The 21,763-nt window shown below is 46.6% G+C and overlaps 1 protein-coding gene across 6 annotated transcripts in view; it reads left to right on the top strand.

Moving 5' to 3' along the window:
• The first annotated feature begins 9,457 nt into the window (after window positions 1-9,457).
• Window positions 9,458-21,763, top strand: part of ARHGEF6 (Rac/Cdc42 guanine nucleotide exchange factor 6) — a 99,762-nt gene continuing 87,456 nt past the window's right edge. For 2 of the 6 annotated variants that reach the window (XM_045051090.1, XM_011279489.4), the window contains exons 1-2: window positions 9,673-9,884; window positions 11,052-11,135. In XM_045051090.1, the coding sequence (XP_044907025.1) occupies window positions 9,720-9,884; window positions 11,052-11,135 (249 nt within the window). In that variant the 5' untranslated portion in view covers window positions 9,673-9,719. Of the gene's footprint in view, window positions 9,885-11,051; window positions 11,136-17,890; window positions 18,114-19,281; window positions 19,432-21,763 lie in introns of those variants that run through there. The other 4 variants (XM_004000941.5, XM_045051089.1, XM_006944042.5 and 1 more) reach the window with 4 other exon arrangements.

Genomic DNA, 21,763 nt, shown 5'->3' with positions numbered 1-21,763 from the left:
CCCAGGCACCCCTAAGGTTTTATTTTTAAGTAATCTGTACACCCAGCGTGGGGCCTGAACCCTCGACCCCGAGCTCAAGAGTTGCATGCTCCTCTGACTGAGCCAGCCAGGCACCCCTGAAAGGGACACTTTCAAATGCTGCTGATCACCCATATAACATTTACTGGGGCGCCTGGGTGGCTCAGTCGGTTGAGCGTCCAACTTCGGCTCAGGTCATGATCTCACCGTCTGTGGGTTCGAGCCCCGCATCGGGTTCTGTGCTCACAGCTTGGAGCCTGCTTCGGATTCTGTGTCTCTGTCTCTCTCTCTCTCAAAAAATAAACACACATTAAAAAATTATTTTAAAAATCACATTTCCTAAGAAGACGAGCGTTGTTACACTGCCTTTTCCTTTTGCGCTCTTGGTATGGACACGATCTGGGTTTATAAATCCAGCAATCTGATTATTGGCACAGTACAAGCGGGGCCGTCTTTCTTAGTAATTCTTGATCATAGCAAAGTAGACGTGGCTGGTATGAGTCTACATACACACTCAAGCTCTAAATCTAACACAGGAATGTTTTGTTAACTGGTTTGATTGGAAGGTCGATGCAGAAAAGGCAAACATTGAATTAGCAGACCAACAGAAAGCTGGCATCTACAGATACAAAGTGCAGAAGTCAGATCTGATATCCCTAGATAATGCCCGAGGGTGCAATTGCTGGGTTGTATGGCGATAACCTGTTTAGTTCATTGAAAAACTGCAAAGTACTTTCTGGGGCGGTTATAAACACTTTTACCTTCCCTCCGGCAACGTATGAGTTACGATCTAGTTTCTCTGCATCCTCGGCAGCATTTGGTGTTGTCAATGTTTTTATTCTAGCTCTTCTGATATGTGTGCAGTGATCTCTGACTGTGGTTTTAATTTTCATTGCCCAATGATACTGATCATCTTTCCATGTGTTTATTTATCATCTATGTATTCTATTTCATGAAATATCTGTGTGTCTTTTGCCCATTTTCTATTGGATTCTTTTTAACTGTTGAGTGTTGAGAGAGATTGTTTTTTTTATTTTTTATTTTTTATTTATTTTTAATTTTTTTTAATGTTTATTTATTTTTGAGACAGAGAGAGACAGAGCATGAATGGGGGAGGGGCAGAGAGAGAGGGAGACACAGAATCGGAAGCAGGCTCCAGGCTCTGAGCCATCAGCCCAGAGCCTGACGCGGGGCTCGAACCCACGGACCGTGAGATTGTGACCTGAGCCAAAGTCGGGCGCTCAACCGACTGAGCCACCCAGGCGCCCCGGTTTTTTTTATTTTTAAATATATGTATATTTTTGAGGCAGACAGCGAGCAGGGGAGGGGCAGAGAGAGAGGGAGAGAGAGAGAATCGCGAGCAGGCTCTGCGCTGCCACTGCAGAGACAGCGCGGAGCCTGACGTGGGGCTCGAACCCATGAACTGTGAGATCATGACCTGAGCCGAAATTTAAAACATATATACCAAAAGGTCAATATTCTGACTATCTAAAGAGCCCTCGTAACAACAATGAACCGTATTGGGTCTCATTTGTCACATGCTGTAGAAGAATAATTAAAAGTAGACTTTGGGCACCGGGTGGTTCAGTCGGTTGAGCATCCATCCTCAGCTCAGATCACGATCTCGCGGTTCGTGAGTTCGAGCCCCACGTCGGGGTCTGTGCTGAGCACAGACCCGGCTTTGGATCTTCTGTTCCCCTCCTTCTGTCCCTCCCCGACTTGCGCTCTCTCAAAAATAAATACATATTGTAAAAAAAGTAGACTAAGGCAATGTCTGCTTCTACCCATAAAAGATTATGTGGTATGGACTTTTTCCCCTAACCTAAACAACTAGTAAACCGGACAAAGTATACGAATGAGCTCTTTCCAAATACTGAGACAACAAGCAGTGCAGAACGTTGGTCCCCAAGAGAAGGGAAACAAAGGATGAAGACCCCGAGGGTCACTCAGATTGTTTTGCCTCAAAACGAATTCAGTACTACGACCCCAAAGAAGGGCAGATTGATTGGATGCTGCTTTGGGGAAAAAAAAAATCTCTAAAAGACATTTTTAGGGACACGTGGAGAAATCTTAATATGGACTGAAAATTAGAAGGCATTCGTGAACTACTGTTAATTTTCTTAGCTGTGATAATAGACCTTTGGTTACATTGAAAATGCCCTTAATTTTAGGAGAGGCTGAAGTGATATGATGCCTTCGGTGTGCTTGACATAGTTTATTTTTAAAAATATAGCCACTGCACCTATGGAGGCAAGTGAAATATGGCAGAATGTTACTAATTATTAAATTTGGATGCTGGATACAAAGGAGGTCATCATACTATTCTTTCAATTTTTCAGTATGTTATAAATTTTTCCTAGTAAATGGTTGTGTGTGTGTGTGTGTGTGTGTGTGTGTGTGTGTGTGTGTATCGTTTTAATTTCCCCTTCTTTCTTCCTGGTGGCTGAAATGCAGACATGGTTGGAGTTCAAGCAGCCTATTTTTTTTTTTTTTAACTCACAATTGCCTTTAAAAAAAAAATAATAGCGGGGCGCCTGGGTGGCGCAGTCGGTTAAGCGTCCGACTTCAGCCAGGTCACGATCTCGCGGTCCGTGAGTTCGAGCCCCGCGTCAGGCTCTGGGCGGATGGCTCGGAGCCTGGAGCCTGTTTCCGATTCTGTGTCTCCCTCTCTGTCTGCCCCTCCCCCGTTCATGCTCTGTCTCTCTCTGTCCCAAAAATTAAAAAAAAAAAAAAAAAAAAAAAAACGTTGAAAAAAAAAAAAATAATAGCTTTGGGGCACCTGGGCGGCTCAGTTGGTTAAGCGTCCGATTTTTGGTTTCGGCTCAGGTCATGATCTCATGGTTTGTGAGACTGAGCCCTGAGTTGCTGTGAGCATGGAGGCTGCTTGGGATTCTCTCTCTCTCCCTCTCTCTCTCTGCCCCTCCCCTGCTCGCTCGTGTGTGTTCTCTCTCTCTTTCAAAATAAATAAGTAGACTTAAAAAAATAAAAAATAATGCTTAGGGGCCGGCTGGGTGGCTCAGTCGGTTGAGCATCTCACTCTTGATTTTGGCTCAGGTCATGATCTCACCGTTCGTGAGTTCGAGCCCCACATCAGGCTCCACGCTGACAGCTTGGGATTCTCTCTCTCTCTCTTCTCTCTCTCTCTCTCTCTCTCTCTCTGTACCTCCCCTGCTCATGCTCTTTCTCTCTCTCAAAATGAATAAACATTAAAAAATTTTAAAAAATAACAGCTTTATTGAGACATAATTCAGAGAGTATATAACTCACTTATTCTAAGCATGCAGTTTAATGGCTTCCAGCATATTCAGAGTTGTGCAACCATCACCAAATCAAGTTTACAACATTAACATTTTCTTCACCTCTTCCCCAAAGAAACCCTCATATCCCTTAGCGGTCACTCCCAATTTCCCCTCCGCCCCCCAGCCCAGTCCCGGGCAACTGCTGTCCTACTTTCTGTCCATTCGGACTTGCCTCTACTGACCATTCCGTATGAGTGGAATCACACAATGTGTGACCTTTTGTGTCTGGCTCCTGGCAGTTAGTACAGTGTTTTCAAGGCTTATTCATTCATTGTCATGAGTAATGTTTGATTGCAGTGTTACTTATCCATTCATCAAGTGATGGATATTTGGGTTGTTTAAACTTTTTGCTTATTATGAATAATACTGCTGTGATTATTTGTGTACAAGTTCGTAGGCGCACACACGTTTTTATTTTTCTCAGAGAGGAGTTGCTGGGTCATATTGGGACTGTGTCAACGCTGTGAGGCACTGCAAAACTGTTTACTACAGCAGCTCAGCTATTTGACATTCCCACCGACAATGTGTGAGGGTTCTAATTTCTCCACATCCTTACCAACACGAGTTATTGTCTGTCGATTCAGGTTTTTAAATTTTATTGTTCAGTTTTTTGAGTTTATTCATTTCGAGAAAAAGAGAGAGAGCACAAGCAAGGGAGGGGCAGAGAGAGGGGGAGAGAGAGAACCCCAAGCAGGCTCCACACTGTCAGCACGGAGCCCGACGTGGGGCTTGATCTCATGAACCACGGGGTCATGACCTGAGCTGAAATCAAGAGTTGGACACTTAACCAACTGAGCCACTCAGGCACGCCTATTGTTTCAGGTTTTTTGTTTGTTTTTTTTAATTAAAAAAAAATTTTTTTTAAACTTCACGTGTTTGGGGTTCCTTTTAAAACATTGTTTATGGTTATTTATTATTGAGAGAGAGGGAGCATGAGTGGGGGAGGGGCAGAGAGAGAGGGACAGAGAGAATCAGAAGCAGGTTCCATGCACTGCCAGCGTGGAGCCGGACGCGGGGCTGGATCCCATGAACCTCGAGATCGTGACCTGAGCTGAAATCAAGAGTCTGCAGCTTAACTGAACCACTCAGGTGCCCCCCAAATTTTTCTTTTTAGTAATCTTTACACCCAGCGTGGGGCTCGAACTTATGACCCCGAGATCAAGAGTCGCATGCTCTTCTGACTGAGCCAGCCAGGTGCCCCACGATCTGTCTTTTTGATTATGGCTATCCTAATGGGTATGAAGTTCAATGTCATTGGGGGGGGTTTAAAAATTAATTTATTTATTTATTTATGTATTTATTTTTGAGAGAGAGAGGTCATGAGTGAGCAAGGGACAGAGAGAGAGGGAGTGAGAGAGAATCCTACCCAGGCACCAAGCTGTCAGCGAGGAGCCTGAAGCGGGGCTTGAGCTCACCTGAGGTGGAGCTGGAACTCAGGAACCGTGAGATCATGACCCGAGCCGAAACCAAGAGTCCGATGCTGAACCGACTGAGCCACCCAGTTGCCCCTCACTGCAGTTTTGATTTGCATTTCGCTGAATGCTAATGATTTTGAGCATCTTTTCTTGAGCTTATTAGCTGTTCGTGTATCTCTTTTGGAGAAACGTTTATTCAGATAATTTGCCTATTTTTAGTTATTTGTCTTTTTATTATTGAGTTATAAGCGTTCTTTATATATTCTGCATACAAGTCCCTAATGAGATATATGACTGCAAACGTTTTCTCTCATTCTGGAGTTGTCTTTTCACTTTCTTGATGGTGTCCTTTGAAGCGCGACATTTTCAATTTTGATGAAGACCAACTTACCTTTTCTTTTGTTGCTTGTGGCCTTGGTCTGATATCTAAGAAATCATTGCCTAGTCCACGTTCACATAAACAGTCGTTTTGAACGATGAGGTGGGAAGTTAAGGACGGTGAGGTAGTGAGAGAGCAGAGTCTTGGGTCTCTCGTGACTATGAAGCTGCATGCTGGCCTTGGGCTGCCCAATTCTGGATTTATTTCACCCGAGACTGAGATAAAGTATCTTATTTTTAAAAATCAAGAACTTCTGTTTCCTAAAATACACCACATGTTACACCACGAAGAAAGACAAGAGTACAGGACGATATACACGGGGGCGCCTGGGTGGCTCAGTCGGTTGAGCATCCGACTTCAGCTCAGGTCATGATCTCACGGTTCGTGGGTTCGAACCCCATGTCAGGCTCTGCGCTGATAGAACGGGGCCTCCTTGGGATTCTGTCTCCCTCTCTCTCTCTGCCCCTTCCCCACTATCTCTCTTTCTCTCTCAAAATAAATAAATAAACTTAAAAAAAAAGAAGATGGGCCGCCTGGGCGGCTCAGTCAGTTAAGCATCCAGTTCGGCTCAGGTCATGATCTCCCGGTTTGTGAGTATGAGTCCCACATTGGGGTCTCTGCTGTCAGCACGGAGCCTGCTTCCGATTCTCTGTCCCCCTCTCTGTCTGCCCCTCCCCCACTCATTCTCCCTCTCTCTCTCAAAAATAAATAAGTAAACTTAAAAAAGAAGCTATGTACAAACACATAAAACTAGCATTGGTTTAGTATCCATTATGTATAATAAACGTTTACAAGACAGTAATAACAGACAACCCAGTAGAAAAGTGGATAATGGCAATGAGCAAGTATTTGACAGAAGAGGAAATACTATCAATCAACATATGATAAAATGCTTTCACCTTATTAGTAATCATGGAAAAGTAAATCTCACAGCCACGAACATAAAAAAACGTCGGAAATATCAAGTATTAGCTGTGATATGGAGCAATGGGAAATCAGACCCTGATTATTGAAATGGTATAATCATTTTGGAAAACAGTGCTTTGAAGGTCCCTACAAGGTTAGGGGCTAGTTGTAGTGGGAGAAACCAAACAAGCAGCTGGAGAGACGGTAGGTTGTGGTTAGAGACAGGTGATGTTTGAATTCACGATTTAGGAAGGGGAGAAATCTGTGATGACAAGGTACAAGCGGTCGGCTAACACGGAAGAGTGTTCATTGAAGATGAAGAGGCGTGTCAGTCTGGGTCCAATCAGGACAGAGAAACCACAGCAAGATTTGAACAGGACTGTGAACAGTAATAGGGGATTGGAGTAATGAGGGATTGGCTAGTAAGAAGTAAAGGGAACTCTAAAAAAAATATGCAGCTGAGATCCAGGCCTTGTTATAGAAGCTGCCATGGGGCCGAGCCGATGGAACTTGCTGGACATCTGCCCTCTAGAACTTGCTGAGAATGTGCCCTTGACGGTGCTTGTTTCCTATTCATGGGGGAGGTGTCTCACCAAAGGCACCTTGCTTTAGAAACCGCCCCCCCCCCAAATTGGCTGCCAGTGTCACAGAAGGGGAGCGCTCGGATGCAGAAGGGGAGCACTCGGAAGGCTGGAAACCCGGCAAGAGCCTGTGGAGCGAGCACACAGGAAACAGGAAGTAAAACCCCTTCTTCTGCAATGTCTCTCTATCACCGGCTACCGCTACCGACAAAACTTCCTCTCGTGCCAGCTGGCAAAGTAAAAATGATGTAAAGGCCCAGGTCCGTTTTCACGGAAGGGCTGGAGGTAACCCATCAATCGCAAGTAGGGAAAGTCAAGGAACCGGGTGGTCGTGACCCAGGTGTTGGTGGAAATTGGGGTACAGTGGAAGGTTATAAACCCACTTGTGTCTCCAAGTGTGACCTTGGTGTACCTGTGTCAGAATCAAGTGGGGTGTTGAGCAATTTAGATTCCGGTGCCTTAGGGCGGATCTTCTGAAGCAGGGTACTGGGGACTACGGCTCCCAACTCTGTTTTTGAAGTGCCCAGGTAGATCCAAAAATTTAAACATCAATTATGAACGTTTCAAACATGCAAAAGTAAACAGTATAACTAGTACCCAGCAGATGTTAACACTGACCTTACTTCCTGCAGATCTTTTTTTTATTAAAAAAAATTTTTTTTAACTTTTATTCATTTTTGAGAGAGCACAAGTGGGGGAAGGGCAGAGGAGAGAGAGAGGGAGACAAAGAATCCGAAGCAGGCTCCGGGCTCTGAGATGTCAGCACAGAGCCCGATGCGGGGCTCGAACTCACGGACCGTGAGATCGTGACCCGAGCCGATACCAAGGGTCAGACACTTAACCGACTGAGCCACCCAGGCACCCCGTCACTTAAAACTTTTGACTGACTGTACATATTTTGTTTCTAAGTATAATTACATCAGATCAAACATTTGGAGGTCAAATCCTTCTTTTAAAACTATTATTAGACAAAACAACATGAATGAATCTGAAAATGATACTGCTGAGTGAAAGAAGCCAGGTAAAAGGAAGTACCACAGGGGTGCCTGGGTGGGTCGGCCGGTTGAGCGTCCAACTTCCGATTTCAGCCCAGGTCATGATCTAGTGGTTGTGGGATCAAGCCCCACATCAGGCTCTGTGTGCTGACAGCGTGGAGCCTGCTTGGGATTCTCTCTCTCCCTCTCTCTCTCTGCCCCTCCCTCACTCACACACTTGCTCTCTCTCTCTCTCTCTCTCTCACAAAATAAATAAATAAATATACTTAACAACAAAAAAAGGAAGTACCATACTGTATGCTTCCATTTATATGTGATTCCAGAAAATGCAAACTAATGTACAGGGACTGAAAGTGGAAGGGAAGGGGGGGAAGAGGGGATTGAAAGGGCACAAGGACACATCTGGGGATGATGGAAAGTTGTATCTGGATTGTGTGAGTGTGTATGTGTGTGGTTCTATCACAGGTATATACATATGTCAAAATTCATTATATCGTACATACATCTTAAATATGTGCGATTTATTACGTGTCAATTATATCTCAAAAGTAAAAATCACTGGCCAGGAAAAAAAAAACATGTTTGTCTGAAGACATATGTGCGCATTCATTCATTCATTCATTCATTCATTTTGGAACATCTACTGTGCCCCTGGCGCTGCTGAGAACGGTGTTAAACCAGACGGACAAGACCTCTCTCTGCTCTAGGGAGGTTGCGTTCTGGTGGGGGAGACGTATCAAAAAGTAATAATAGTAAAGCGTGGTTAAGTGTTAGGACAGGGCAAGAAGGGGAAGTTTTGAAGCTCATCTAAGCTGGTTATTTGGTGGTAGATGTCTAAAGCTGTGCTGAGAAGGATTCGGAAGCTTAGGAAGATCCTCTGTGTGAGGAGGGGTGGTGACTGATGGGGAGTACCGTGCATTGGCTAGTTTAAGGCTGTGCTAGATGGGGGGTGGGGGCGAGGGGAAGGTGGGTGATGGGCATGGAGGAGGGCACCCGTTGGGATGAGCACTGGGTGTTGTCTGGAAACCAATGTGACGATAAGTTATGTTTACTATATAAAAAAAAAAAAAGACTATGCTCTTCACACTGGCCTTATCGTAAGTTTCCCAATTCTATGACTATTTCAACTGGGTGGTGACAATGTTTGAGGGTAACAAGGTCTGTTATAGACCAGTTTTTTTTTTTTTTTCTCTTCTCAGAGCAGGATTTTTAATGCAAAGTGTTTCTTGTTGGGGGAAGCGTGCACTTTCCAGACCGTAGTATAGACAGAGGACAAGGGCTCTTTTGTTCTCCAAAGTTCTGTTTTCAAGTGTTTTGGACCCACTTATGGGACTGTGTCTGAGCCTTTGCTAAGGGTACTGCAGCTGGATTGTGTAGTGGAACCAGGTCCAGAAAAGGAATTGCTAAAGAATGCAAGTAAACAGGATGTCAGATGTTATCCTTAGCCTATTTCCCTAAACATAGCTTTTTTGGCTGCAAAGTAAAATGCCATTCTTCTAGCTTCTGCGTATACACCGTGATGGCTGACAGCAGGCACAATCTTCATTCACTGGGCACGTTTTCTCAGCCTACCTTCCCCACGAGGCTCAGATCTGTCTGACCTAAGAGCCAGTTGGCATCTTCCTCCTGACAGAGGCCAGATTTTCACTGGGGCTAGACTATTTATTGACAGTGTTCTCCCAGACTGGCCCTTGGGTGTCTCATCTCCAAGGTCCTTTCTGTTTTCCGAGAGCACTTGCTTCCTACTCTCTCCTTCACTTCCTTCGCTTACAGCTTCTTGCACTGTGGGTTTTTTTGGGGGGGGGAGGGGCGGTGTTTGCGTGTGTTTCTTCTTCTTTTTAATCCTAGTGAATTTGTTTTGCAGGTTTTGAAGAAGAAGCCCAGCGTTCTCCAGGATTTTTATGCGTTCGATTTCTACATCTTTTACGTGTGATCTCTGTGGCTTTAAGATCCCATAAGTTGAGTGGGCTCCCCCGTTATCTAAGAAAAGTTGTTTAAATGCTTTGCTCTGCAAGCACCAGCAGAGAACTCATAAAAACGGAAGACAGTAGCAGATGCAATCGCGGATGTGGCTTTAGTCTTTGCAGCTGCCCCAGAGAGCTGTTCAGAGCAGACAGTCCTCAGCAATGAATCCAGAAGAGCGAATCGTGACATGGCTTATATCCTTGGGGGTTTTAGATTCCCCCAAAAAGACCATCTGTGATCCGGAGGAGTTCTTGAAGTCTTCGCTGAAAAATGGGGTAGTGCTGTGCAAACTGATCAACAGACTTAGGCCTGGCTCTCTAGAAAAGGTAAGAGAAAGGCTCTTTGGCATTGCTTACCGCCAGAGAGCGGTAATAATGTAACTCTGGAGGTGTTCTATTGCCAGGGACTCTCCTACTTTTAATCGCTAAGCGTTTGGCATTCTGTCTTGTTGTTTTTCTACTTTGAAAAACTCTGAAAGTGAAATATTCTCCTTTAACGATTGGCCCCCAAATATAATACAACTGAAAACACCTTTGGTGCCAGGGGACAAGGAAAAAATACTGCTATCATTTGCTCTGTCATAGAGATCTGTGTGGTACCTCCCTGGGTATCAAAGGTATCTGTTGAACTTGGGGTCTATGTGAGTCTGTGTAATCATGGCATGATTTAGAGCAGATACTAATGGTGTTTATTGACAGTCTGACTAAAATCCATGGCGATTTTCTTCTCAAAGAAAGAAAATATCCATTGGAACAGAGGCTATTTAGCAACCGGGAGAAATAATCCAAAATGTCAGGAAAGCTTTGGTAAAACAATACAAACCAAATATAGGTTTTGAATGCAACATGCGTTCAAAGCGAAACTAACCTTACTCTCTTCTAAACTCCAAAAGTTTTAATGTTGGGAACCCATGATCACGAGGATGGCTAATTTCTAAAGTAGGCACTTTAAGTGAGTTTAGAGGTCAAGTCCTCCTGTCACTTTCTTTAGGTTGGCAGGGAACGTGACCGTGAGCGTACCGTGACTTCTTTTGCCTCCTTGAACCAGTTTGCATTTTTAGTGAGCCAACTGATTGACTCAGAAGTTTTCTGAAACTCGAAAACCACTGCTGACATGGTGGTAAAACACACAGAACTATGACCAAATGTTGCAAACGGCCAAGGGGAAAGTATAATTTTAGATTAAAAGCAAGAACCAAGCTCAAAAAACAGCCTGGATCTAATTCGCCACCGCCACGCTTTGGCAGAAGGCGAAGAAAAAGTTTGCACGCAGAGATAGATGGTTTGGGACTAGAGGTTTAGTGACATTTGAAACGGGACCGACCGTTTAGACTTTTACATCACTTCCTCCGGTGGTTATTTCTCTTCCTGGATTGACAGCGGTGTTGCCCCTGCCTTAAAAAGCCTACCTCTCGGATCATCAGCAAATGAGGAATGTGGCGGGCTTGGCATGGGATGACAGCATCCAAGTGACATTTGACTGTGTTTCTCTAGTTCTGTTTGGAGCCGCAAACCGAAGCTGACTGCCTCAACAACATCAGTGACTTCCTGAAAGGATGTGCAACCCTTCAGGTGGAGGTAAGCCCGCCCAGGCCCTGCTAAGGAAGATGCTGTTGTACTAAAAGCGCTTGGTTGATTTTGACTCTTGAACAGAGGTAGCGCTTTAGGGAAACCGTGGTTAGGATTGGTGGCCTGCAGTGGTGGCTCGTCAGTCTGTCTTTTCCAGAAACCAGTTCCGAAGCAAAAGAAAACAAAATCTAAAACTCAGAATGTGATATATATATATATTTTTTAAATAGGGTGTTTTTTTTCAAGTTTATTTATTTATTCTGAGAGAGAGGAGGGGAGGGGCAGAGAGAGGGACAGGGAATCCCAAGCAGGCTCTGTGCTGACAGCGCGGGGCTCGAACTCACGAACCGCGAGATCAGGCCTGGAGCCGAAATCAAGAGTAGGACGCTCAGCCGACTGAGCCACCCCGGCACCCCGGAATATGATTATCTTTTAATACAGCATCCAAGCCTTGACCATAATCCCCCTGAGCTGGGAAGAGAGGAAAGTATATTGTCACTTTTTCCCATTAACACTTTAAGGGCATTTAAAAAAAAATGTTTATTTATTTTGAGAGAGGGAGAAAGAGTGTGAGTGGGGGAAGGACAGAGAGAAAGGGAGAGAGAGAATCCCAAAGCAGGCTTCCTGCTCAGCACAGAGCCCAGCTCGGGGCTTGATCCCATGAACCGTGAGATCATGACCTGAGACGAAATCAAAAGTCGGACCCTTAAACCGACCGAGCCCCCCGGGCGCCCCTCCCATTAACCCTTTAGAACAGAAACCTTGGAAAGCTGAGAAAACGTGGGCCTGTGGTAGAAATTGTATATGAACTTACATCGCATTATGTTCTGTTATATGGATCCTTACAGTACATATGGGGGCATTGCTGGAAAGGAGGTGATACTTTGCCTGAGTGTTGAATTACTTAACTTTTCTGTTCCTCAACGTGTGTGTGTGTGTGTGTGTGTGTGTGTGTGTGTGTGTGTGTCTCACGTCTTTATGTGCAGAAGCAAAAACCAGGGAAACAACGTCAGTATCTAGCAATAGGGGAGTAGTCAAATAAATAAAGTATAGTACATTCAAATGATGCTGAAGTCTTATACATTCATTTAAAAAAGATTGTAGTTTTGAAAATGGAAGTACAGTTGCCATATCATATTGTATTTGTTGCAGGCGTACCACGTGGTGATTTGCCAATTCTGTGTAGTACACAGCGCTCATCACTATAAGTATAGCTACTGTTCGACACCATACGACGTTACTATCTCATTATTGACTATCTTCCCCATGCTGTACTTTCCATCCTCGTGACTTACTTATTTTATAAGTGGAAGTTTGTGCCTCTGGACCGCCTTCACCTATTTTACCCAGCCCCCCAGTTCCCTTCCTTCTGGCGACCACCGGTTTGTTCTCTGTATTTGTCGGTTTCTGCTTTGTTTGTTTTGTTTCTTAGATTCCACGTTATCACTGAAATGACATGATAATGGTCTTTCTTTGTCTTGACTTATTTCACTTAGCATAATGCCCTCTGGGTCCATCCGTGTTGTCACAAATGGCGAGATTTCATTCTTTTTTTTTTTTTTTAATAAAATGTTTATTTTTTTATTTTGAGAGAGAGAGAGAGAGAGAGCACGAGCAGTGGAGGGGCAGAGAGAGAGGGAGAGACTCCCAAGCAGCCGATGTGGGGCTTGAACTCATGAACCCTGAGACCATTACCTGAGCCAAAAATCAAGAGTCGAGCATTTAACTGACTGAGCCACTGAGCCACCCAGGCACCCCCATTCTTTTTTTGAATGGTTTACATACACATCTGTGTCCATTCTTCTATCAGTGGACACTTGGGTGGCTTCCATATCTTAACTATTGTAAATAATGCTGCAATAAACATATGGGTGCAGATCTTTTTGAATTTGTGCTTTTCCCCCCTTTGGGTATGTGCCTCAGTATTTTGATCTGTACAACCGACACAAGAATTACTACTTCATGGGGCTGTTTTAAGGATTAAATGAGATACTACATAATAATTTAGAAGTAAGAGCTCCAACCTGAAAAAGATCTGTGAGATCATGTATGTACAGTCCTCAGCAGAGAACCAGGGACATAAGAAGTATAGACATGTATTAGCAGTGTTATTTGTGGAGAATTCTTAGTAGTGGGTTGATCATGCCCTCCGATGCTGGATTGCTTGGGTCCAAATCTCAGTTCTCTTCTTACTAGTAGCTTTGTGGCTTTGGGCATGTTACTTGACTACGCCTTAGTCTCCCCACCTCTAAAATGGGAAGGATAGCAGCACACATCTCATAGGATCAATGTAAGATGGCCAACGAATTCATGTCCCCAGAAGAGTGCCTCGTACATAGTAACTATCCTCCAAGTGTTAGCTATCATTATTAGTAGTAATGCAAGTCGCTTTGCCCCAGATCAAACTTGGTTTGCTTCAGGATTTTTTCCTAAAGCTAGCCACAGCATCAGGCTACGCTTGTCTCAGAATATCGTGTTCCAGGTGTCCCTGTTGCCCAATTTTAGCTGCGTGTGTATGCACGGGCACGTGTGTGTGTATGGTTTTTGAGGTAAGTGGAGCCTGGGATGACTGTATGTATCTTATAGAATAATGTCTTCTGCGGAACAGATCATGGTATTTTCTTCTTTATTTGACAAATAAAAACATGGTGAGGTTGCCAATGATTTCTGCACTATGAAGCTGCCAGAAGGCATCCTGAGCTGCTTTGCAGTTCTAAGAATACTAGATGATACAGAAACACCTCCTGGGTCTAGCCGGCATTGTTGGAGAATGAGTCGTTTCACAAAAGTGGATTTTTCTGATAAATAAAGCTTACTCCTGTAAGTACCAGTGCTTAAAATATTTTCACCCACTTCGGATACAAATCTTTCTTTTTTTTTTAAATGCTTATTTATTTTATTTTGAGAGACAGATGGGGGGGGGGCAGACAGAGAGAGAAAGAATCCGAAGCAGGCTCCAGGCTCCGAGCGGTCGGCACAGAGCCCGACGCGGGGCTCGAACCCACGAACCGGGAGATCATGACCTGAGCTGAAGTCGGACGCTTAACCGACCGAGCCACCCAGGCACCCCAAGTTCGTGCCTTAAACCATATCGCTTTTCATCCCCCCACCTCCCCATCCCGTGGTAGCTACCATTTTACTCCCAGTTTTTCGAGTTTGACTTTTTTTAGATTCCACATGTAAGTGAGGTCACACACTACTTGTCTTTCTGTGACTTCTCTAACTTAGCGTAATGTGCCCAGGGGCCATCCGTGTTGTCACAGGTGGCAAGATATGCTCCTTTGTCGTGGCTGAATAATACTTGATTGTGTATACATACCACATCTTTTTTATCCGTCCATCCATCCATGGACATTTAAGTTGTTTCCATCTCTCGTCGCTTCAGCTACCATATCTCTCAGGCCTACCTTACCTAGCAACAGTGCCTAGTATAGGACATACTTAATAGATATTGATTAATGCCATAAAGCTGTTAACATACAAAACGCAAGGAGAGTAGGGCTTGACTGTTGCCCAGAACACATTATTATTTATCGAAAGAGAGAGTGCCAGTTTGAAACGGTCAGCTGGGAAATGCAGAAAAATGAAGCCAGAGATACAGCAGAATGACAGCTCGAGTGCTGGCTGTGGGGCATGGTGGCCCCATTAAAGAGTTGCTGCCTTCTGAATCTCTAGGGGTCCAGCGGGCCTCTCCAAGGGACCTCCGTCTTTGTGTGCTCATATGGCGGTAGTGTCCGAGGGTGTCTAGAAGATCGCACAGCTAGTAAGTGGTCAGGGAGGTTTGCTGAGACATCTAAAAAACAAAGCGCTCGCTGAAGCACCTCCTAACTTTGATAGTATCTGTTTTTTCAAGTTTTGTTTATTTAAGGACTCTCTATCCCCAACGTGGGGCTTAAACTCATGATCCAGGCTCGCAGGGTCTTCCAACTGAGCCAGCCAGGCACCCCGATGGTATCTTTTGAAACACACAAGTTTTTTAAGTTTGATGAAGTCAGGGGTGCCTGGATGGGCTCAGTCAGTTAAGTGTCTGACTCTTGATTTTTGCTCAGGTCATGATGTCATGGTTTTTGAGTTCAGGCCTGCACAGAACCTGCTTGGGATTCTCTCTCCCTCTCTCTCTGGCCCTCCCTCCCCGCCCCTCAAAATAAATAAATAAACATTAAAGAAAAGATTCTCTAAAAAATTCGATGAAGTCAAATTGATCTATTTTGTTGTTGTTGCTTGCGTTTTGGGTGTCGTATCTAAAAAATCATTGCCTGATGCGAGGTCGTAAAGATTTACCTTTATGTTTTCTTCTAAGAGTGTTATAGTTTAAGCTCTTATCTTTAGGTCTTCGATTCGTTTTGAGTTACTTTTTGTATATGGTGTGAGGTAGGGGTCCAACCGTATTCTCTGAAACACTATTTGTTGAAAAGACCATTCCTTCCCCCACTCGATTAATGTAGCTGTGTAGTAAGTTTTCAAATCAGAAAGCATGAGCCTTCCAAATTTGTTCTCCATTTTCCAAATCATTTTGGCTATTCTGGATCCCTTGTGTGCCCATATGGATTTTAGGATCAGCCTGTCCATTTGTGAAAAACAAAACAAAACAAAACAAAACAAAAAAACCCAAAAAACCCAACAACCCAGCTGGCATTTTGATAGGGATTGTGTACAATCTGTAGATGGCTTTGGGAGTATTGCCACATTAACAATATTAAGTCTTGCGATCCATGGACACAGGATGTCTTTCCACTTATTTGGGCCTTTTAACATGTCATTCAACATTGTTCTGTAGTTTCTAGTGTGCACGTGTTGTACCTCCGTGGTCCAATCTATTCCAAAGTATTCGATTCCTTTCGATGCTGTTGTAAATGGAATTGTTTTCTTAATTTCATATTTGGATTGCTCACTGCAAGCAGGTAGAAATGCAATTGGCTTTTGCATATCGATCTTGTATCCTTCAACTTTGTGTAACTTATTTATTAGTTTGAATAGTTTTTTGGATTCCTTGTGGTTTTCCTGTACAAGATTATGTCATCTGTGCACACAGATAGTTTTACTTCCTCCTTTACCAATCTGGATGCCTTTTACTTCATTTTCTTGCCTAATTTGCCTGGTTAGAACCTTCAGAACAATGTTGAATAGAAGTGATTAAAGTGGACAGCCTGGTGTTGTTCTTAATCTTAGGGGGAAGCTTTCAGTCTTTCATCATTAAGTAGGATGTTAGCTGTGGGTTTTTCATCGATGCCCTGTATCAGGTTGAAGGACTTCCCCTTCTATTCTTAGTTTTTTGAGTTTTTTTGAGTTTTGTTTTTTGTTTTGTCTTTTGTTTTGTCGTGAAACGGTGCCGGATTTTGTCAAATGCTTTTTCTGTATCTGTTAAGGTGACCGTTGGTTTATTATATTGATATGGTGTATTACTCTGATTGATTTTCATATGTTAGTTCCATCTTGCATTGCTGGGATAAATCCCAGTGGGTCATGTTGTAGTATGTGCACGTAGAGATAGATTTGTGTACATCTGTGATTATTCTTGAAACGTCTTTCTTCACAGAAATGGAATTACTGTGTCAAATTTGATAGCTGTTCTCAAATCCCTATAAAAACGCCCTGTGAAGTTATACCCCCACCAGTAGAGTAGGAAGTGCCTTCTTCCTCATGTCCCTGGCAGCACTGGGTATTATTTAGCTTCAATGTTTGCTCAAATGTTGGGTGAAAATGGTATTTGATTTACTGCTGTAATTTGAATTTCATGATTCCTGGTGAGTTTGGGCATCTTCTGACCCTTTTATGGTCCATTTGTATTTCCTTTCCTGTGAACCAACTAGATCTTTTTTATAGAAATGGAGAAGGCAGGGAGGACATTCAGGCCTCAAGAGAAAATGTTCTAGAGCGCGTGGAAAAACCCTGATGTCTAGGTAGAGTGTCACTAATGCGACCAGGAAGTCCTTTGACAACACTATTCTAGCCATGGTAGTTTTATTTTCATTCTGCCTTTGAACTTGGGAGGTGTAGGGACAGATACAGTTGTTCCGATCATTTGAGAGTGGCCTGAGTGATTGATACCTCTCTGGGCTGTTCTTGGCTAAGGCCTCTGTGATTTGCTCCTCATCCCCCCCCGCCCCCCGTACTCCTGCTTTGTCCCCTGCCCGCCTTACTACCAACCCATCGCCAGGTTTACCCTGCTATCTCCTATTTTGCTCCTGGGCCAACTCTACTTTTAGTTATTTTTTATTTTTTTAAGTAGGCTCCACATCCAACGTGGGGCTGGAGCTCACGACCCTGCGATCAAGAGTTGCACGCTCCACTGAGTGAGCCAGCCAGGAGCCCCCAAGCCTACTTTTATAAAGAGATGTTTTGTTCATGAGGGATTTCATTGAATGCATATGTGGCTCACTTAGTGCGTCTTTCTCTCTCTCTTTCTCTCTCCCTCCCTTCTTTCTTCTCTCTCTCCTTCTCTTTCCAGTACCAGCTGGTATCAGTATGGTTTTTCTTTGCCCCCACCCCCTCACTGCCTCCTGTCTCCCTGAGTCACTCCATCTGCCTTGTCACTGGAACAGCCTGGGTGCCGTCCCCAAAGTGGGGCCTGTGGGATGGACGATTTGCCATTTCCCAGGGGCTGCTCTGCAGGGAGGCAGTTCTGGAAGGAAGGCAGGTCCACTGATGACCAAGAGTCAAGGCTGGCTCTCCCCTAAGCGCTCCAGCTCTAGGAGAGCAAAACCATCTTGGAGGAGTGAGGCATGAGGTCACGCGACTAACCAATAGCTGTAATGGGTATCAGACCCTCCCTCAAGCCCCAGTCTGCCACCGCTGTGAAGTCAGAGTCCCCTCCCCTAGGCCTCGGTTGACTCATCTGTGAAAGAGGAGACTAGAGTAGGGACTGGTAACGTCTAACTGTTGGACACTCTGTTTTTGACTGGCCCAATTCCAGGAGTTTCTGCCCGGCAAAGCTTTGTATATTTAGCTGCTCAGTTTGTGCCAGTGGGAAGACTAAGGAGGATTTTGGTAAGTTTTTCTTTTTTGGTCTGTTGAGCAAATCTGACACTCCTAATGGAATTTCCATGAGTTACAGGAACTGACAGGGCTCTGGCCAGCCTCATCTTTTACCGACTGCATTGTCTTTCTGTAAAAAGACTTCGAGGAAGGCGGTAAATACCACCCCCCCCCCCACCACGAACGTGGTGAGGCTCTCCCGGAGGGACCATTCGACTTGGGTCCTGTTATCAGAGAGCCCGGGAAGGGCATCCAGGAGAGTTGGGGAAGGGACGGATGCCGAGGGCCGCCGGAGAGCGCTTCCTTTCTGGCGGTCTCAGCGGCTCCGCACGGCGCTGGGGGGTGGGAGTGGGGGGTTCCTGGTCGGGTCCGGGGGTGCAGGAGGAAGCAAGGCCACCGGGAAGGGCGCGTCCGGGAGGCCGGGACTCCCGCCCGAGGCCCCGGCGGTGGCCCGCGGCAGGCCGGGCGCCAGCGGGCCCCGGGCTCGGCCGGAGCAGGCGGCGGCCACACTGCGCATGCTGCCGCCGCTTCGCCGCGGCTTCTGCCGCTGCCACGGCTACCCGGGCGGCGGCGGCGGCGGCGGCGGCGGCGGCGGCGGCGGCTGCTGCTGCTGCTGCTCTGCCCTGCCGCTGTCACTTCCAGTTCCTACTTCGGCGATCCAGGTCCGGGTCACCGCTTCCCCGCCGCCGGCCCGGTCCCTCCAGGCCGCTCTCCCTGCCCGGCTCCGGCTCCGGGCCGGAGGGGCCAGCGCGCGGCGGCCGAGCGGGGTCCCCGGGAAGCCGCTCCCGCCCGCCCCGCCGCCCCGCGCGCCCCGGCCCGGCTCGCCGCCAGCGCACCCGGCGGGAGCGTCTCCCGCACCCCGCTCGGCGCCGCGCTTCTCCGCCCGCCGAGCCGCACGGCCCTGGAAGCAAGAACTTGAGGGCGAGAATCTGGCTTCCCTTTAGATCTTAGAGAAAAAAAAAAAAAGGCATAAAGAAAATCCTTCGGCTGGAGAGGTGGCGGGCGCGGCACGGAGTTTGGAGACGGGCGCCCCCTCCTCGCCCGCGTTCGGGAGCAAAGTTGCAGCCGCCCCTCCCCGCCCGGGCGAGCCGAGCCCCAGCTCTCCAGTTTCGCCCGGGTGGCGGCCGCGCTCAGCGCAGGGTCCCAGCTCCGGCCGGGGCGCGCGGTTCCCGCAGCCTTGGCACGGGCTCGCCCGCCCGCTCGCCGGCCCCGTGACTCGCGAGGGCGAGCCGCTTCCAGGAGGCGGTGGCGGCGGCGGCGGCGGCGGCGGCGGCGCGGCCGGAGCGAGCGAGCGAGCAGCGGGAGGAGCAGCGGGCAGCGGCCGAGCCAGGTGACCTGCCTGGGGGCTAGGGGTCAGGGGAAGGGGAGAGCGCGAGGGCCGGGGTGGTGCCGCAGGACCGGGGTTGCAGAGGAGCCGCCCTTCCTCCCCCTGCCGTGGCTCGCAGCCCCGGCCGCGGGGTCGGTGCTGGGCCAGGGCCTGGCGGTGCCCTGGGATCCCGGGGGCCGGGAGCGGGGGGCGGGGGGCCGAGGGCGCGGAGCGAGGACGCGCCAAACTTAGGGGCGAGTTGTCCGGCCCTGGCCGCCGGGTTTGCAGCGGACGGGAGTCCTTCTTCCCCCCGCCCCCCCCCCCCCAACCAGGGCGGGAGTCAACAGCACTATTTTCGATACTAATTTGATGCCTCCCCCCTCCACACCCCCTCAGTCCCGGGCATCCGCACGTTTGGGGATATCTTTGGCGTCGAGTACACAGGTCTGTCGCAGGAAGGGTTTGTGGCTGTACTCTACAAGGTGTACCAACGTGCCCGTAGTTAATTTCGAGTTTTCATTTTCCAGTCATTTAGGAACCCAACAGGTATTTGAGCTATTTCGTTTCTTAGCTCTCGAGTGGAGAGCCCTCAAGTTTATCTCTGTCTCTTCAAAAACCTTGTTTTCATTTCTTGGTTTGTTATTGTTTGGGGCTATAGGGGTGACTCACATGATTTGTTTTTCTTTTCCTAACGTGTAGCGGGAATAAAAATAGAATACGGGAATATATTTGTCTATGCGGCTACTTAGCTTTTTGTGAATAAAAAGCTTTATATAACCTAAAAACCATCACCGAAACGGGTAGATTTCGGTTGAGGTTCTGCAAAGTATTAACAGTTTAAACTGCAAGATCCTAAGGTGCAAACTGCCTTTCTAACTTCTATTTGCCTGGAAAGCCCACAATTTGTCCTTGAACTTCCTATCTTAATTTTGACATTGACCACGGTAAGGGGAGCTGGGATGACATCATTTGCTCCAGCCACGGTCCTGGTGTTCTGTGACTGAGGGCACCTCTCTCCAAAACGTAAGGCCAGGGCCTGCCCTTGTACTTCAGCTGAGGCATTTCCAAGGATTTCTCTGAAGCAAAGTATTATGCTACATGCCAGGCGGTACCGCAGTTCACTCTTACATAAGCCGGCTCCAGGCTCTGGGTGTGTGCTTGGAGCAGTTCATATCAGAGAGTTCTCAGTCTCCGGGGGTGGTGGTGGTTGGTGATTGGAGTTTGGAACAAAGTGAAATTTGCAGCTTGGATTCTCAGCTTGGGTTTCTTTGCTGCTTAATTTTTCAGAATGTCTTGTACTTAACCTTATCTGAAACTCGCCGTGCCCTTGTAAAAGCGTGTAGGAGAGGTGGCATTACTTTTCATTTGCCGGAGAAACAGAAAAGTTAGTTCACCGAAGTCATACAGACAGCTTACCCATGGTAGCGTTAAAGCTCCAATATAGATCTTCTGCTCTCTACCCAGGAGTTTGTTTGGTTTGTTTTTACTAATAGAGGACATTTTAAAGCTAAAAAAAAAATTTTTTTTTAAGTTTATTTATTTTGAGAGGCAGAGAGAGCAGAAGAGGGGCAGCGAGAGAGAGAGAGAGAGAGAGAGAGGGAGAGAGAGAGAATCTCAGGCAGGCTCCGTGCTGTCAGCGCAGAGCCTGATGCGGGGCTCGAACCCACGAACCGTGAGATCATGACCTGAGCCGAAACCAAGAGTCAGATGCTTAACTGACTGAGCCACCCAGGCACCCCTAAAACACTCTTATACAAAAGTGTTTCATTTGGCACATTTCATGGATGGTATGTCTTCTGAGCTACTCATTTTTTCGATTCTTTCTGCCAACTCACATCTTGGCCTTGTCTTTGCTCGCACAGGGCTGGCGCTGTGCTTAAGGGTGAGGACAGGAGTAAAGCTTTCCAAAGGAGGGTCTGTGGTCGTTGTATGTATCTGCTGTCTTTGTCCTCCCCATGCATCTTTGGGGACAGCAGGTGCTGAATAGACTCAGCAAACCAGGGCCCGGAAATGTCCGATATTGGTTTGACATCATCAGTCCAAGTATAACATTACTTCAGTCTTGACAAAGAAACTCATTCAGGAGGAGAAATTGGAGAGCGCGAATTTGGTTCCTTTACAGCGGCCCGCTCATCACCGTGCTTAGGAACTTAAGATGCAAAGGAGGAAAAGGAGTGGAGTGCCTACCGCTTCTCAAGCACCTACTGTGTTCTAGGTACTGTGCTAGGTACTTTAGGCATATTACCTTGTTTAATCCTCCCGACAGTCCTGGCAGGGAGGTGGTGTTGTGCCCATTACACAGTGGAGGAAACTGAGGTTTGGGGATGATCTGGGCAAATGCGCCAATGAGAACGGC

The sequence above is a fragment of the Felis catus genome, chromosome X, assembly GCF_018350175.1.
Source record: "Felis catus isolate Fca126 chromosome X, F.catus_Fca126_mat1.0, whole genome shotgun sequence".
Classification (NCBI taxonomy): Eukaryota; Metazoa; Chordata; class Mammalia; order Carnivora; family Felidae; genus Felis; species Felis catus.
The sequence above is the reverse complement of the archived record's forward strand: the minus strand, read 5'-3'. Positions and strand labels throughout refer to the sequence as shown.